At 36.1% G+C, this 19,269-nt stretch overlaps 1 protein-coding gene across 1 annotated transcript in view; it reads right to left on the bottom strand.

Annotated features, from left to right (window-relative positions):
• Positions 1-19,269, bottom strand: part of fbxl17 (F-box and leucine-rich repeat protein 17) — a 316,022-nt gene that overhangs the window by 205,144 nt on the left and 91,609 nt on the right. The window contains exon 6 of the mRNA XM_088911430.1: positions 10,343-10,450. Coding sequence (XP_088767556.1) covers positions 10,343-10,450 — 108 coding nt within the window. The remainder of the gene's footprint in view (positions 1-10,342; positions 10,451-19,269) is intronic.

The raw sequence follows: 19,269 nt of genomic DNA, 5'->3' as shown, positions 1-19,269 counted from the left end.
GTGAAACTCACTGGCTACTATTGTGTTTGGCCACCACTGGAAGCAATATAAATTGTACATCTGTGACATTGTCAAGTACAGATGCACTGTCACCGTACATCTGTGTTTGCAGCAAGTTACAGATGGTGTTTAGTGGGATTCTACCCAATGTGCCTCATAAACCTTGAACAAGCAATACCTCTTCACTGGTCTCTGAGCCCTAGATGCCACACACAATCTCATACTGTATATGCCTACAAATTTTCAATGGTTCTCAAGTTTTGCAGTGGGACATCCAAGGCATAGCTATCATCCTGAAAGAAAGTCATTATAACATAAGTAGCATGATGACATGCGTTTTCCTACTGGAATGTTTTAACATCAAGATGAGACTGTAGGAACACAATATTGCTGTTAAGTCGGGTTACCATCAATCACTGTAAACAGAGGTCAGCAGCGATCTAATACTCCTGCCCAGACTGTATCACTTGGACTTCCCTATCCACTGATTTGTTGTGCATAATAACAAATTTATCGTTCTGCACATCACACTTTTGGACAACCATCAGGGTCGTCTACACAAACCCTTGATCCACCTGAGGTGACACCTTCAACATACCAAAGGCTCAAAGATGTTGTTCTCTTCAAAAGCAGAGCACATTGATTCCTATTTGTGATTTTCTTTATTTCCACCAGGCTTGACATTCTACAGGTTAAATTATCTCATCAACTGTGCCAAATCAACTCTCATTACTAATGCTCATGGAGAAGTCAAAGTGAGGTAAGTACATCAAGGTCATCTGTGAATGGACAATTAGGTTTAATAAACATCCAAAATCTCTATAAGTTATTTTACTGAAAGCATACATGAATAAATAGTAATGTTTAATATATGCAAGAAACTTTCTAATGTCTAATGTAATGCATTTTTAAGAAGGTCTTGTATTTTTGTGCTGTTGTTATTATATATTTTAGAAAATACAGATTAATATTTCATAAGGATAACACAAATCTAAAGCATGTCTCCATTAAATCCTCTCTTGTGCATGTCAATGGAAATGAGAATCACACTGGCGTCTACAAAATCAACTAGTGCCCGACTGCTTGTACCTATGGTCATCTGAAGTCATGGTGCTCTCTTCTTTTCCCAAGTTGGGAACTAGTTCCACGTGTTATAATAAGCATGTTCAAAAGCTTCAGAGGATCCAGCACACCTACATACGGTATATAACAGTGGAGCAGCAGAATGTGCAAACTAAACAGTGCAGGAGATCAATGATAAGCAACTCAAATACATTTGATATGAAGCACAGTGCAATGCACTGATATATAAAATATGTCAAATGATAAAAACCATCTGAATGACTTCCAACACTTTTATCACACCCCGGGACTACCTAGCAGTATATCCTTTAAGCTGCAGATCCTTTTGAAAGAGATCCTAGATGGGATTGAGAAATTTCTTTCTACCTGAAGGAGAGAGACATTAAAGCTAAAACACACACAAGGAGAGCTGGGATGTTCTACACTATAACCCCAGGGATGTGGCACTCATCTGAATTACTCAAAATGAGACTCTTGTTCTGAATATCTGGTTTTATAAAATTATTCAACACTGCCAAGGGAGATGGAAGTCCTTATAAAACAAATCGAATTTACAGTACAAAAATATAAACAACTGGACCTTGCCTGTTACAAAAAGAACAGGACTAAATCATTGATAACATCTGTTCAGACTCCTCAGAGAAAAAGTATTTAAGAACATTAGGCTTTTCAAAATGTTCAGGATTGCAAGCCTACTGGAAAAAATGTAGTTGGAAAGATTTCAGTTTTTTTTTGTTTTTTTTTATCCCTGAACAAAGCTGAAACGACCCAAGTTTTCTAGGACATTACTATGTGACAAAGTGATCTCCAGCACAGTGGAGCTTCTTCCTGATCAAATTTACACTGGATGACACCCAACTCTGAGCCTGTCCAGTAAATCTGAATGTGCAGGTCATAAACCTGACGGAACAAATGTGATGCAATCTCATGGCAATTCTTTTAATCAAAAGAATCGCCAAGGTTTTATTTTCCTATGGAGGCTTAAAGTGTTGACTGAGAATTGGATTATTCTTGAAGCTGCAGAAGTGGTGTGCAGATTGTTTTTTGGTGTCTGTGAAGAGAAGATTGTTATAATTCCCCTCAGTATTCTTTGGGTCATCAGCCCATCCTGCACTGACACACAGGTACTCCTTATTTATTTTTCATTAAAGCCAGCTATAGCCTTAGAACAGGTGGTAACAGGTCAGTGGTCTTAAGAAAAAGTGTATATTTTAAGCTCTGGTGACCAGGATCTACACATGCATAGTACACACAAAATCAGATTACATTTTTTTTTAAATAGGATTACACTAACATAAAAACTGAGAATATTTCCTGACTTCAAATATTTTTCAAGGAAAACAGAAGTTCGTATAAATGTAAAGTAAATTGAGAAAAAGGCATGTCATTTATCTCTCAAGAGCTCCTTTCTTGGAAAAACAATCTTTTTTCATTATACAATAATTTCATTACTTGAGACAGAGGTCTGAAAAACAGCCACAGGGCAACTATGGAAAAGGTGGGTCATTCCGTGTCAAATCAATAAAGATTGTGAAAATGTCACCATACATCTCAGGTTTGAACGAAAATTGGCACAACATTAGTAAAGGCAATTTTATGGAAAAATCTTAAGCTTGAGAGGTTATCTATAATGGGGTATTAAGATATGTCTTAATGTTATATGTTATACCTCCTACAATCTCTTTTCCAGTTCTGTGGCTTTTCAGAACTTTCAAAAGTTAGGAACCTTGCTTTTTATGTGTGTGATAAACTAGATGAATTGATATCAATACAGATTTTTAGTCACAGAATCTAAAACCTCAACATAATTGTAAAACAGACTTTTCATGATTAAATAGAGTTACAGTGTGTCATCAAGGGATTTTCTTAGCTGTGTGCTGCCGGGTAAAAAATTATGTGGCGTAGGTACTATAAAGCTGAGTTTAAAGCACAAGGGCGTCATAACATTAATCTAACTCTGGATAAAATTATTTTCAGATCTTTCTCAATTCCTGAGACAGAAAGTTACATGGGGGAAACAACTATTTTCTACTACATTTGTAGGATATGTTCTATTCCAATTAGGGCAAAGAAAGCAATTTCTTGATAACAATGCAAATATGTCTTTTGATAGATTGCTTACTTTGTTAGAATTGGGTTCTGTTTTAAATACACATATTAAATTATTAGGCGTACAGTGCTAATGTAACTCCGGATCCTATTCATTTTAAATTTAAATTCCAATATCCAAATACTTAAAATAATTTGCACTGCATTTTTGGTGGTGTTTCAAATACTTTTCAAATCTTTGTACATAAGGAATGAAAAAAATGTACTTCACATGAAAAACCTGCATACATTCAGGTGCAGAAATGGTACATGTGCAGATATTTCCCGTGGGAAAAGGTATAAAGAAGTCACCAGTGGCGATAATGTTTCTTCTATTATCTTTCTATAGTCAGCTGTAGCAGGAATGCACTTCATATCAGGGGTAGCCATCCCTGACCCTGATCCAGCAGGTATTATAGATAAGAATTAACTCAGCAACTTCCAAACACATGGAACAACTGAAGGAATTAAGCATGTGGGAGTAATCACAGAATGGTCTGGTGGGCACAGTGATATACTGGCAAGTTCATGCACCAGTGCGAACCTTCAAGACTGTGGTCATGGCCAATGCAGTTAGATGAATGCCATGTACCTGTTGATCACATCCTGTGTTGTTTATCTTTTTCTTCCTTGACTGATAACAGTGGGAAGCTGTACAAACTTGAAAAAGCAGAAAAAGAAAATAGAAACAGAACCTAAAAAAGTTCAATAAATCTGGGCTTACACCATTTTCCTCATTCACTATTGGAGGCTACATGGGTTATTTGAGGTCAGGATGTTTGTTTCTCCCTATAAATGTAATTAAACGCAGGAAAATATATTTGTTTTTCCTTTACCTGCACAATAATTAGTTTGACATAAATATGGCGGTGAATTAAAGGAGCAGATAAAAAAAATCTGAAAACCTCTGGGGCACCCAAACTAAGAATTGTGAAATGATAAAATATCTTTTTGGAGCGAGGGGGTTGTACCAAGCTGGTATTAGATCAAGATTGACAGCAGTTGGCACTATTTAACACTTAAATAATAAAAAAAGTATTTAACACAACCAAGGTCACACAATAAATGATCTACTTAAAGACATGCTTCCAATTTCAAACGCTTTTATTCACAATTTCCTTGACACTCATCGGAATCATTTTTTAAAAAACAAAATAATGACATTAAAAAAGGCAAAAAAAAAGCTTTTTTTAACACAAATGTGTTTATCTTGGGATTAAAGACCCCAATTGAAATATGATATATAGCATGATGTTACACTTTGCTTCCCATCTCATAAAAAAAACTTTATTACCCACTGTGCCCAAATTTAATCATTAAATTTTGGTTCCAGAGTGCTCAATCGTCAATCATAGTTCCAGAGACTACAGTTGTCAATCATTATGGCAGTGCCACACTTTCTTTCAAAGTTTTAAACGTTTTTTAAAAATACATTTTTCTTCAGAGCTGAAAAGGGGTAACCCTCCTATAACATACGTATCAAAGGAACTATAGGAATGGCCACTAGCTCAATTTTCACATACTCCCATAACATTGCCTTTACTAACACTGTACTGACATTCAACCAAATTTGAGATCTAGGCTGACAGAGGCTGACGTTTTTTTCCCTAATCTTTATCAGGAAATTTAAAATCTCCTAATTTAAAAGCAAACACTTCTTCCTTTACACATGCATCCCCGATTTCATCGTATAAGACACCTTTAAAATTCATATCTGAATTTGCTGGTCTGTAACGTACTTTACTCTTATTGCTATGTTTTTTTATAAACAATACAGATACATAGACCCCTGGGCATTTTTATATTGAACTACGATTAAACGGATAATATATAAAACTCTTTCATACCTTCACAAAGCTCGTAGGTACGCACCCAAAATAAACAAAAGTCCTTTTGTCATTCAAAAGTCGTATACTCTGATCAAGCAACACTTCAGCAAAATTGACAACCCAGGAAACAGCCCTAGCTACACGTGTGCATTAAGTGGACAATGTATAATCAAAAGGGAAAGACGAGATGAACCTCTTAGAAAATCAAACTAGTCAAAGCAGACCTTGCACTCTAACCTGCAACACTTCAGGCACAGCCTACTTATTATTTATTATTTCGTTAGGGATTTAGCAGCAACTTCAAACAGCTGGACCTGCTCCGTTTGACAGGTGGAATAAATATATATTTAAATAATACTCACATATAATTAAATCAGATGGCTCATCCACTGACATTTCTAGTAAGAATGTATACATATCTAGTTGAATAAATTCTGAAAAGAACTACAGGAAGCACAACATAATTCTCAAAAACAAATCCTGGTTAGTAAAGATTATTTCTAACAATTCCATATTCCACAATTGGTTTTCTGTCTTTTCCGAGAAAACTATGCTTATACAATGAATTTAAAAGGCAGAACCACCCTCCCCTCAGCCCTCCATATTAGACCTATATGATTCTGAAGCACTTGGCAACAGCAGTGGATAAATAATTAAGAAAGCAGTCTTTCTAAAACAGCATTTAGATTAAACTATTCCAGATATGACAAGGTTAAAAATAACATGGGGAGCACAGGAATACAAAAAGATACAGTTGAGACAGATATACCAGGACAAGCAGAAAGATTTTTGGCTTAACCTAACCTAAAGTTGCTTGAAAAAGCTCGCTAACCTTTAAATAATAACTTCCAAATGACAGAAGAATTTCAGTCAGGGTAGGGTATGCTATTATTATAATAAATGCATGTCTATGTCAACCAATCATTGCCAAAGCCCCTCTGGGTTCCAATATCTGAGAGTCAATTTTTATTAATAGTGGTGTGGCCCACAGTCTACTTTTTCATTATTTGCGTTTTACATAAATTCTTGTTCATGAAAGTAAACTAAAGTAACGATATATAGCAATAAAAATGAAATAAAGGCTAGGTATTTTATTAACGTCCAGTGAGAACCTGAAATAATGTTTCCATTTCAGTCAGCTCCTAAAACATCCAATAAATCATAAGGCTCTGTCAACTGACCCTTGGCTTCCAGCAAAAATGCCACCACTCACCCCTTTCAAAGGTGGCATGAAATCTCAAGAACACACCAAACAAGAAGGAAAAATAGTTCCCAAACCCAAAGAAAGTCACTGATGGACACCAGAGAGCTTAAGACGTGAAACTGAGATCACATTCCATCAGTGCTTAAGGATATGATAACTAAGCTGTGTCAGGTACTACAGTGACAGGGTCACTTTACTGATTCAGACGAGTACATCCCTTCAGAACGCTAGCTTGTATGGTCGTACAGTATGTATTTGTAATACAGAAACATAACTGTTTTTACAGAAATATACTCTGAAAAAATATTTTTTTTTTTACATTCACACTTCACTTAAGATCACACACAAGAAGTATGTGCATGTTTGTGTCTGTGTGTGTGACCTGCGATGGACTGGTGTCCAGTCCAGGTTATATCACCGGCTCTGCAGAGATTTAAAAGTATGAAGCAGACAGCTAGGCAACAAAATCTGCATAATTCACCTGAATATATTCTAAAGTTGAATATAGAATAAAAAAAACTTGTATGAAAAAAGCAGCTAATAACATTAAATTTACTACAATAAGATCACAACGTACACATTTATGTCTTCTAAGTGCCTTAGTGGTATAAAATAAATGTCTTGAAAATATACTGTGATACTATTTATAACATACTGCCATGTTTTTAATACCTCTCGGTATTGAGCAAGTCAAATAAAAAAGATGGTCTACAGATTAAGTCGTTGGGTCATAAATATGAAATAAACAATAAACTATCTCTAACTGACAATATAAACGAAGGTGCACGAAAAGATGCATGAAACTGAACTGGAACAGGATTTTCCAAATTGGATGCAGCCATTGCCTATCTATTGGGGTCAAGTCCTGAGGATCTAATGAGGTCTCTTTGGGGTACGCAAGCACTTAAGTTGAAGAAGTGTCATTAGGAGGCCTGACTGCAGTATGGGAACAGGTAAAGGTTTATTCCATGCTGAAAGGAAAAGAAATGAAACATAAGTTTTAGTCTGTGGTGTCTCACCCACCTGAGGAATGCTCCACAGCTGAAAAGTTATGTTTCATTTCTTCTCCTTTCGGCATGGAATAAACCTTTACCTGCTCCTTTGCAGCCTACGCGGGCTGACACAGCTACTGAAACCTACTCAAACTTGTTGCAGTATGTACAACATCAAGGTATGAAGGCTATAAAACTACCTTTATTTGTTCCATCATAACAGAGACTCCAATAGGCCGGAGAAACACCACAATGACAATGCCATCTCCCCGGCAACACATTATGCCATATCTGAAATATACAGTGTTCTCTATACCTGTTTAATAAAACTTATGTCAGATTCAAAGGAAAAACGTACTTTACAAGAACAGAACAAAAGCAGATTGTTTTTTCTTTCTGTCCTTGTTGTATGGTCGCTTCACAGTGTATTGATACAAGAAATACTGAAGCCAAAGAGTGCCCCCAAAGAATTAAGCTCATGTCTCTGTCTTACATATTCATTTGATCATATTCAATAGGTTTCAAACTCAATTCCTATCTTCTTTGCTTCTCAGACATAAGAAACTCTTAAGAACAGATAAAATAAAAGGAAGCATTCAGTATGCTTCGCATTTACTGCTTTTAAGTTTCAAACTGCATTCAAAGTTCTTCTCTTGATCTGTTAATATCACTGCAACATTATCTCTCATTAATTCTCTGATCTGCTGACTGCATGTGTTTCTATGGGCTGTCCAAGATCTTCTAATTCAGGTCCACATGTACATCCTTTACTTATAAAGGCCTGAGAAATTAGCTTTAAAATGGTGCACCTTAACTCTGGGACACTCCGTTGCTCATTTTTAAAAAGCTCCTACAACTTTTCTGTTCAGATCTTAATCAAAGAATCATCTGTTTTTCTGGGCTTTACTTTAGTCTGCTAAATTTTACAGTGAACAATATGACATGTGTTCTCAAACTGTGCACATGCAATCAGTTGATACCAAATTCGGAGGATTAGCCAGAACTGTAGAAGCAACTACTGAAAAAAAGATCAAATTTGGGCAAACACCTGGCAGAGGGCATTTAACGTTGCCATGTTGGAGGATTTTGTTAGTAAAAACAATGAAAACAAAACAGAAAACAGAGCTTCTTCTAAACAATATGGAGAATCAATAGAAAATGCTAACTAAATGCTGGGACATGCTAGTTAAAAGCACAGAATTCAAATCAGGGGACATTGGGTAACATGCTGTATAATGTACTACCATAACTACGTTTATAATACCCCTTAGCTCTTTTTACTCTTTTTATTAAACTAATTCGTTCCCAGAAACCCGTTCATACAGCGAATATTTCTAAGAAAACCTATTTCCATTATTCCATTATTACAATCCGCTCCGGACTCCAAAAATGCTCCCCCTAGTTTTGTTTTTTTTCACCCAAAAATGACAAAAGAAACAATAATAACTAACATTCATACTGTGGTTTGTGTTTTGTAGTAATAAAAAACACTGCTTACCAACCTAGACATCATTAATCATACAGTACCTAAGTACAGGACAATAATCACTTCATTTGCGTTTTATGTAATTACAAAAATGCATGCAAAATGTCAATTTTCTTAACACCTTTAGGGTACATAAAAGTTTAAAAAACAAATTTTCTTACACGAAACGTAAGAGCGCACAACGCACGAAGCAGGACGTATCACACAATGGTACGTCTTAAACTGTTTCACACGTCTCTCGTGCCACTCCGTATGTGCTGGCTCTCACCCATACCACTTAGTGTAATGTGAACCGTACACTCAACATGAAAAGAGTCGTATGACGCTTTCCTCTTCACTCTTTACATTTGGCAAAGGTTTTGAATTTTTTCATATTGCTTCTTCACAGTTTCAAACTTGGCTTTCGTTGTTCGAAATGTGGGTAAGCATTCCCATGCTTTGTAGGATCCAATTCCATAAAAAGAACATTTGTGAACAAGTGGTACTGGTGTACTCTGTACAGTTTTGGTCACAGGAAGATATTGCTGCACTGTTATCTAGAGAAAAGAAATTAGGTGGTTCATTCCAGAACTTAAAAATGAAAGTCCTACACTGACAAGCTGAAAGAACTGAACTTTTTCAGTCTTGAATAAAGAAGTGTACAACGCAGTAAACATTTAGAACTGAGAATAGGAGGCAGGTCTTCACACAAAACATTGTGGGAGTGTGGAACAAGCTACTCAGTCATGTCGTTGAGCAGATACTCTTGCCTCCTTTAAGAAAGAAATGGATGAGATCCTTGGACAACAAACTACTAACTACCACACTAGGTAGAAGGTCAAATGGCCTGCACTAGTTCAAAATCATTCTGACGTTTTTATGTATTTTTCTTCTAAGACTTAAAATGTACTGGAAAATTAAGTTTTTAACTTCCAATATATTCACAGACACATTGTGCTAATGATCCTCAGAGTCCTTAACCTAGCACTAAGATGACTCACCCCATAAAAAGATGCAATGTGATATAAAGAATGATCGATTAATAAGTTTCCAGAGACAATTTACTCTCTTTTTCAATATTATATTACATTTTCAATAGATCATTTTAGTAGTAATGCATTTCTGCAGGCACAAGAGGACTAAGAGTTCATGCTGAAATTATGATGTGGAGGATACAGAATTAAAAATAAGCATTCATGTTAACCTTAAGATCATTTTCATCCAGGCTGTAATGATTAACCCCACAATCCAATTAGGTTTTTTTTAAGCTTCTGCTCATAACAATAAATAAACAAACATTTTCATACATAAAGAGAATGTGTTTTTTTTACATTTTCAAAAGGTTCACTTGCAAGTGTTTTTTTATCGTAAAGTGGATGCTAAAACAGAGAAAGAGTAAAAAAACAGAATTCTGAAACCACCTAAAAATAAACAAAGGTGGTGACAGTATCAATCAGACTACATTTAAAACAGTAACAGTATACAACTCATCACACTGATTTTTAAAATCAGTTGTTGGGTAAACAACAGGCTGAAATGGTAGAATGACTTCGCACTCTAGAAAGAAGATGTTAGCTTCGGTCCAGTTTTCCACTTCCCAATTAGTGTACAGATGTCTGAAGAGACAGCTCTGACAGTTATTACAGGTGCAAATGACAGCCATTTCCAAGCTGGTACTTACTCTGGTAAGGTGAATGACCCCTTGGGATGTAACCGAGCAGCCCATAAACCCGACAAATTGCAGCTCCGGACAGTGCTCAGCAAATGCTTTTACTGATTTATCTGTCACCTGTGAGGAGCAAAATGAGAGAAAGAGATGAGGCTACATGCAACCTGTATAGGAATATCGCAACGAATAATGACTGTCAAAGCAGGAACATTTGTTGAATGCACTGCAGCTCACCCAAGTCATCAGGGTGCTAACAGCTCCGTAATTTGTAGGCAAGACTTATGAGAAGGTGAGTAATTTAACTGGGCAACTACTTTTATGCAACTCCTTATGAAATCACTGACTTGAAGACAAAATGCTTTCTGTAAAATAAACTGTTATGGTTTACTGTGTAATATATAATCTTACATTTCATTATCAGAAACATTTTGGGGGGACATTCTGAAAGGTTTAAAACAAGTCACTGCCACAAACTATAACCTTGCAAGTTCTACTCTGCTGCTCTAAAGAAACTGTACATTTTATCCCTGACTTGCTTTTCTGCCTCCAAAAAGCAACCTTTTTTCTTCCTCACGCTTTTAGTGAAATCTCTAATTCAGTTACATCAGGCTTTTATTTTATTACCATTTTCAACGTTGTTTCATTTTAGCAACCCCTCTCTCCTGACAGTTATATAGATTGCACCATTAACTAATGTTAATAAATTCTCAAGGGGCAAATAAATTATGGGGTAAATCCTTTTTTTTTTTTCTTATCCAGTAATGGTTATTTTCCCATAGGTATTACATTTTCTTTCTTTGCTCTCATAATGTAAACCAATGTTTAAGTTCCTCTTTAGTTTCCAAAGCATGTACCAAATCTACTGCGAGAAGCACACTGCAGTCCATGGTATGTCAGTGCATATAAATCTGAAATCCATCTATGTACTGTACACTGTAAGTGTTGACATTAGAATGTACCCTGTAATTCCATTTTTAGCAATCCTGAAGGTCACTGCCTGATACTCTGCTCTTTTAGTATATTAGTTTTTTTAAAATGCCCCCAGGATATTATACAGCCAGAGGCTCAATGCATTGTCAAGTGTGCCTTTCTTTGAAGCTAACTACTATCACCACAAAAAAATAAGTCCAGCAAAAAGCCCAAACCATTCATGACCTTTCAAGAAGGTAAAAGATAAATATTTCTTCAAAGAATACGAATAAATAATAGAGAGAAAATGTGTTTTACTTTGCTTAACACATTTAATATGAGAAAGACATGTTTCCAAATGTTTCCAAAGAATGACCTTAGTAAACTTCACTTTGAGATACAGCAACTTTTCTTTAGAGAGAATGTGCATTAGTTAACAGCTGATGTCAACCTCTAGGTCACAAACTGCGAAAACAAAATCTACACCAGAGAGAGAGGTAAAACAAAGAAAACGTTTAAAAAAAAAAACTTCAGTAAAACTTAATATCCCCCACCACCACCACCACCCTGGTTTCACTGGAGCCTTGCTCTACAAATCTATTTCCTTCCTTTGGAAATATATTTCCATTGGTAATTGTATGATACTCATATAGGTGTACTGCTTAAAAACTCAAAAAACTGAATATCATGTTACTATCTCATCTATGCAACCAGAAATACATGGAGAAGGCTAAGAAAAATAACATTGAAGAAAGTAAACATGCTAAATGGTTAACATTTTACCAACATCCTTTTTTTTAGTCAGAAGTAGTTCTTCATGCAAAAAAAACTTAAGTGAGCAACTGACTTAATCAGTTTCAACAGAATTAAAGCATTATCGTCCTCCAGCTGTACTAGAAAGAACCTCTTGTCGACAAGAGTATAGGAATCACATTACCTCCGACCATTAGCGCTCACTCAGAAATCTGTAATAATTTGATTGCTAGTTCAACCTTCACTGACATTCATTCATTCTGTATGGTACAACGTTCTAACATCATATCAACAATGTGCAGAGATTTTTAAGTTATGCACTATGGCTTACGAATGGGAAAGATACTGGCTTGGAACTAATAGCATATACAGTAGATATTTTTTCTACTTATTACAAAGATATATGGGAAAATACAATTGGCTAAATGGCATTAAATAATCTGCCAGAATTCTATGGCAGAATTATTGATCTTTGTTAATATCCAGGTTATGTACATGGAAAAAAATACATTAATGTGAAAATGTATTACATCAAAATTTGTCGCTGGATACTGCATGCAAAAAATATATTTAATCACATAAACTGGTTATTTTATTGGGAGCGGATTTTAAATTAGACTGATTTACTAATTTACTAAGAGTAAAACATAGCATTTGTTTTAAGCATGTTTGGGGACATTAGTTACTAAGAAAAAAAATGTGATTATAATCCACTGAAAGTCTCAAGATGACCATATATAAGGTAATATAAACATATAAACATATAAGGTAATAACAAACTACCTTTATAATAATTATATAATAACAAATTATAATATATAAGGAAATAAGAAATACCCACAAAAACTTGTATTGTGCTTTTTGATGATGCTGATATACATTTTTATTTATTTTGCTCAGACAGGACATTCAGTAGGAAATATGTCAATGTCTCATAGTGAGGTACAACATGACTAATACAGTTGTTGTTTTTTTTGAAGGAGAGGCTCATTAAAACAGAGAAATGTTCATAGTTCAAGCACATTTGTGACCAAGTATTGTTGTTTACATCCCCTTCTCTGTGTTCTTTAAAACTGAGCAGCTCACAGACATTTACAAGAACATAGCTTTTTTCCATTATTAATTTTATTTAGGGCTAATGTAAATGCTATAGTCTGGTTAATATTAAAAGCTGGCCCTGATATTGAAGAACAAAATAACAATAACATTAAAAACTGAAAATAAATAAGCTAGTCTTCAAGGGATCTTCTGACTTAACCTACGACAGAGGCACAGTTTTCTAGAATGATCTGAGCTCATGCAAAAAGAGCTTTTATGACACAGATTTCCGAGTACAGCAGCTTAAGGCCTTTCGCTCTTTACTGGAGTATAATATCCCACCAAAGAATGTTGGCAGAAGCACTTCTCATTAATGTGATAAAACCTTCTAACAACAGGCGTCTGTTGTACTCTACCAAAACTGTGTGGTTAGACCACAGCTTTTGATCTGAAAACCACTTGAGTTTATGCCAATCATCAGCTCTCGCTGACCTTTTCCAACTTGACCTGATGAGACTGTGGTTGTCAGATGAAAAACAGTCTCATAGTTTACAGTGTAAGCTGTAAGGGAAAACACAGACACTTCATTTTGAAGCCTGAGAAATAAAACATTGAGGCTCAAGCCAGAAAACTGCATGGATCTAACTGTTAAATCTATCTGTTCTCTGCTCACATATTGAATAACTGAGAACAAGTCATAAACAGCTTGCTAGTGTTTTCTACATGCAAATACCTGCTAGAGTTTAGGGTGAGTGACTCTTAAGAAAGGTACTGCTTGTTCTTTAACATCCTGTAGAAATAAACTGCCTATGCTAGAACAAGCACAGTTTAGATATAAGTGTACCTATACATTCTTAGTTTTAAACCCTTAATTGTTACTATAAATTGGACTTCAAAGGCAACAAATATTTTCTTTTGGTGCTGAGAATAGCTCCGTTGAGAGGCCGTTGTGAGCACACACTTGCTTTCTGCGTTGTACTATATTAGCCCACTAACTCTTACCATTCTTTTATGATTCCTTGTGTTATCATAAAGGTTATCGCTAAAGCTTTGAATAGGATAAAAATCCTGTGAAAAGAACAAACCGTGCAGCGCACAGCCCGACTTATGTACACCATCCCCGCTGCCAGCTTACAGCAAAAAGGTATGGATCACTGTAATTCTTGCAAAGCTGCAATAACACTCACTTCCCCATGGAGAAAAGTAATGAGGGGAGGTCTTTGTTAGGATTACAGTGGATTCAAAAGTCCTCCTTCCAGATATTAAGAAATTTATCTGATTCCTCACAGCCCATCTTCAACATACAACAATGTGCTGGTCACCTAGGATCAAGCCTGACATTTTCTAAATGACAAACCGACTCCTTTTCTTCTGCTAAAAATCGTGTTTGAAAAACATAAAAGGCACCAAAGGTGTGCGTGAAAACAATTTGCTGTGATAAGAAGCAGCAAAGAGCATTTCTGATTATCTGAAACTCTAATCAGCTGCACCAATTTAATTTTTAAACAGGACCCAGGCCTGTTCTGATTTAATAGAGGGTAATTATGTTTGAAATAACATGCAATGCAACACTGGATACAAGCTGCGAATGCAAATGCTGGCTGTCCTGCCCTGGAAAGCCTGTTACGTTTTATTCTGTCAAGTATGTTTTTGCAAATGTAGCGGAAATAACACAACTGGGGGCCAAGTTCCTTGCTCAAATCTCTGTGTATGGTTCGGGCCCTGGAGAAAAGAAGGTGACAAGGTTGTCTACATTAGACAAAATATCTTATCATGCTTGAAATATTAGTAGTTAATACATACATTTGATTTTCAAATTCAAAACTTAAAAGGTTCCCCCTAAAGCTTCCATCTCAGAAATGAGGGAAAAGCAATATTCCCCTTCAACTCTGAATGGCGCCCAGACTGTGAACACCACTCCAAATAAGAATCACTGCTTGTCCCCATACATACACACAGAGATTAGGATGAAATAGCAGATTAATAGAAGTTTCTCCGAGGAACAATTCTAACAAGAAATTCACCCCTCTGTTCAGGTTTATCCCTAGCAACACAGTTTGATGACAAAGCTTGCCAAATATTTCTGACTAGAAGCTGAGCAGACAGGTCAATATTTCTATTTTACTCGCATCAATATCTGGATCCCTCAATCAGTTCTAATAACAAAATGGAAGAAGGCATACAACTAAGCATTCTTTCCGTCTGATAAGCAGTACAGAACTAGGGTCCCCGAAAGAATGAGTCTAGATTTTATCACTGGTATAATACATTAAACTCTGACAGATATATTGTCCATCCATACTTTAAACAGGTCCTTCACCCATTAAGAAATGCTCTCTTGAAATGAAAGGAAATGGTTTCACAAGGTGCATAGTTCCAGAAGATCTTACAAAATAGATATATTTCTTTTCCAGTTGATCTTACACCACTTACATTTCAAGTCAGAGAGTCTGCTTCTTATAAAAATATAGTATTCCAATCACAATATTATTACTTTCTGGGGTGCTAATATGTTCCACTCTGAAACATAAAAAGGCAGCATTCTGTTTGGATATGTTTCAGGATGAAGCACCAGCTGTATTAAATTAGACATCTCCACTATAGGATTATGAAGCATTTTCCAGCAAGCAATATCGCTTAAAGCAATTAGCATGAAGTTATTTTCCTTTACTACTTATTAAAGGTTAAGGGGCTCCTGACCAATTTAATCATCTGAAGATCCCTTACATTATTGTCACTGGGGAATGAGAGGAGTGACAGATTGGTAATTAACTCAGAGAAACAGAGAAAATAGCAAGTTCTTACTCAGACTCACTATGGCTCCAACCTTTCGTTTCAAACTTTAATTGAATCAATCTAGAGGAAATTGCAGCCTTGAGAATCAAATGTAATTTTTCCCCTGTTTCTGACACTAACGCTAATGGTTATCTCTATCCTTTAAAACAGAGGATACGTCCGGAAAAAAAAAAGAATATGGCGAATATTACAAAGTTTGCTTTTCAAAATGTACAGTTCTGAACAGTCAGTTCAATTATTATGCATCATAATTTGGAAGAGGGGTCGGGGTCACTTTGCAAAAACATAAACATCACTACTTTGACGATAAAAGATTTTTTCTTAGTAAATATATATAAGGTGCAAGAAAAACACTCCTAGAAATCACTGTTTTCTTTCCCTTGAAAATGAAAAGATGAAAAATTGCCAACAGTGTGTCTCACCGCCCCACTTAAAGAGTCTTCTGACTGCAAGGCCGTTGTATTTTTTACTTTAGTCACTGCTCATCAATGGTTAAAAACTTACAGTGCAGAGCCTAAGGCAACATGTAAAAATGGGCATCCCTCATCATTACGATGATGGCTATAGAACATTTATATTAATCTTAAGAACAAATGACAATAATGGGAAAAATAATGGTAAAGCAGATTAATTAAATGACAATAAGGTTAAAAAGTGTTGTACACACAAATAAAATAGTGAGGAAAAAAACTTTTGGAGACAAAACAGTAATGGAAACATGCGGGACCTGTCAAGTTTTCTCAACAACACATTAGACGAGGTATAAATATCAGCCCTCTGCTTGAGTGTCTGCCTAAGGCCCTCCTGCATGGTACATAACGCCAATCTACACGTCTCCGCTGTGCTTCTGCTTGCTCTGTGTTGAGCTTGTCCTTGTCGAGGCTGTTCAATATAATGTGGTAGAGTTCCGATTAAGACTCATGTGACTTATGTACAGTATTTCCATCAACCAAATACACTGATTGTTGTAGAAATACACAAAACAATGTATTTGTTTCACCAAGTCCTAAGGAAAATTAACCAAAAGGTTTGACAATGTTATGAGCCACAAGGGTGGTCAGGCTGGGTGCTCTATAAAATGACACAGAAGCTTATATAGTATATTATTATTATTTAGAATGCCGGGACTCTACCCAGGCTGTTTAAAAGCTTCTCTCTGTTTCCTGTAAATAAAGTATGTCTGTTTCAGGTTCATGTTCATTACCACCCTCTTTTTAAGCAGAAAAAAATGAAACCAGGAGCTGAGATGAAGACAAAAAAGAACAGGAGCTGATCTGTTTGTAGGCTTCAGTACCATGAACAATCCATTCTTACACTTCCCCACAGCCCGTTTCTGATAAAGCAGAACAGAACTACCCTGACTCACACTTGCATCACAAAAACAAAACTAAATTAACCCATCCAATACAGGTTTTGAAAATGTGGCACCTATGCGTACCCATACCTTATGGGTCTATCTGTATACTACTATTGATGCTGAATTAGTTCATAGCAACAGCAATCTCCATTTTACCCTAAAATACACAATACAGCACTAGACTGCAAACACTAAAAAGCTTTTATCCCTCTTCATATAAATAATAGCTCATATTACTTTTCTGCATCAAAAGTTACCAGCAAATGTTTTGCTGGATCCAGGTGAAGAACCTAAATAACACTTTTTTAATCTTTCTTAAGATGTTTTGAGCAAACAAGCATAAAGGATAGATGCTGTAGACTAGCTTATTTTGCTAGTCCTTGTCATTATAATTAATGGGTTTTTTTACACTGAATTTTTTTCTGTCAAACTCCAGACGTAAAGAGTTTGTGAGAGAGACCGAGAGAGCAATAGTGTGTACAATTAGCAATGTTCCTGTTTAATGAAATATTTCGTTAAGCTTTCTTCTTGTCCCTAACTTCCACTCGGTGTCACTGCAATTGTTTAGGCTGGATTTTAAAAACTGCTTGGCCAAGCGCAACCTGATCAGTGTTTCCCTGTGAGTGCAATTATACTGCTAAGATGTCAAACGGAGAAGGGCTGTGTGAAGTATGGAATGCACAGTGCCATTCATCAGCACAGCTCCAGCGAGGTTTGAATTCCAGGTAAACTGTTTACTCATTTTTATACACTTCAACATTAACAGGGGTTTATGGGTTCGGCTGCGAACTTTAAAGCACATCTCTCTCTTAACAGTGCTCCAGAGGACACCCCATGAATCCGTGAAAGCGTGGACTGAAAAACGCAAAGGGGCAGTTAGGGCTGCTCAGATTAGACACAAGGCAATTCTTTCTCATTACTTTATTTGCAGACCTTAACAAGAGATGATAACTTGCAGCAATTTCAAAAAGGGTTAGCACAGCAAGTATGTGATCATTAATTTTATGTGTACGTCTGGAAGTGTATCTGTTTGCTTGCCAGCAGCAATTTCATGTTTTCTTGGAAGACAAGAAAAGGAATAAAATGAAGCAAACCCAAATTAGTACTGGAATGTTCCATAAAATTAAGAACAGATTAAAAGTTTTTAAAAAAAGCATCAGAGATTTAAAACATACATTTATAAATGTAATAATGATAAAATATGCCGGCAACAAAAATATTGATTATTGCTAAATGTTAACCTGGGGCATTACACTCTATATGTCTAATCTGGGCATATTTTAATTATTCAAATCAATCAAGTCTAGACATATTGCAGAAAGTGAAGAAGACAGAAAAGTCACAATTAAATCTGCGCAGGTCAGATCCTGTGGCGCTATGGCAACTGTAATTAATGTAGGTTTGTCCATTGCATCTGACAGGTTGGCAGAACAGAAAAAGACCTAATAGAACAGAAAACAACACAGGAGGCGAAAATAATTCTGGACAGTTAATCAGATGCAATCGTAAAAGTTTTTGCATTAAAATTGATGCGGTGTCTAAATTTATGAACACATTTTATTGCTACCTTCACAAAAGCTTAAGCGCTTTGATAGCGGCACAGAAGTCATGTTAAAAAAAAGCAATCTATGCGAATGTTTCAGATGAGCCAGAATGATTGTCATTACACTGCTTTCCAATGCAATAACCCCTTCCATAAACACAACCTATTCCACTTTGAATTCAATAAGACTTCCTGTATAAATGAATGAGTCCTGCCGGTATGGAACCCACTGAATAATAAACAGCCATCATCATCTCACCTTGTAGGTGCTACACACCAGTTAAGGTTACTCTGTTCTTATGGCAGATGTCTACAGAGGCATCCTGCACTTGAGATGAAGCAGGATCATCTCCATAGAGTTCTCCTCCTAAACACACTGTTCCAGTGCTGATATCTACATGCTGAGGCATCCCCATCAGCTGCCATGCACACATGTAGAACACAGCTATTCCACCTTTCACTTGCATGATAACGCAGAACTCTGGGTAGCCTCTGCATATACAAGCTTACCAAGAAAACCTGCCAACCCAAGTGCACTTGAAC

The sequence above is a fragment of the Atractosteus spatula genome, chromosome 3 (genome assembly GCF_055471065.1).
Source record: "Atractosteus spatula isolate fAtrSpa1 chromosome 3, fAtrSpa1.hap1, whole genome shotgun sequence".
NCBI lineage: Eukaryota > Metazoa > Chordata > Actinopteri > Semionotiformes > Lepisosteidae > Atractosteus > Atractosteus spatula.
The sequence above is the reverse complement of the archived record's forward strand: the minus strand, read 5'-3'. Positions and strand labels throughout refer to the sequence as shown.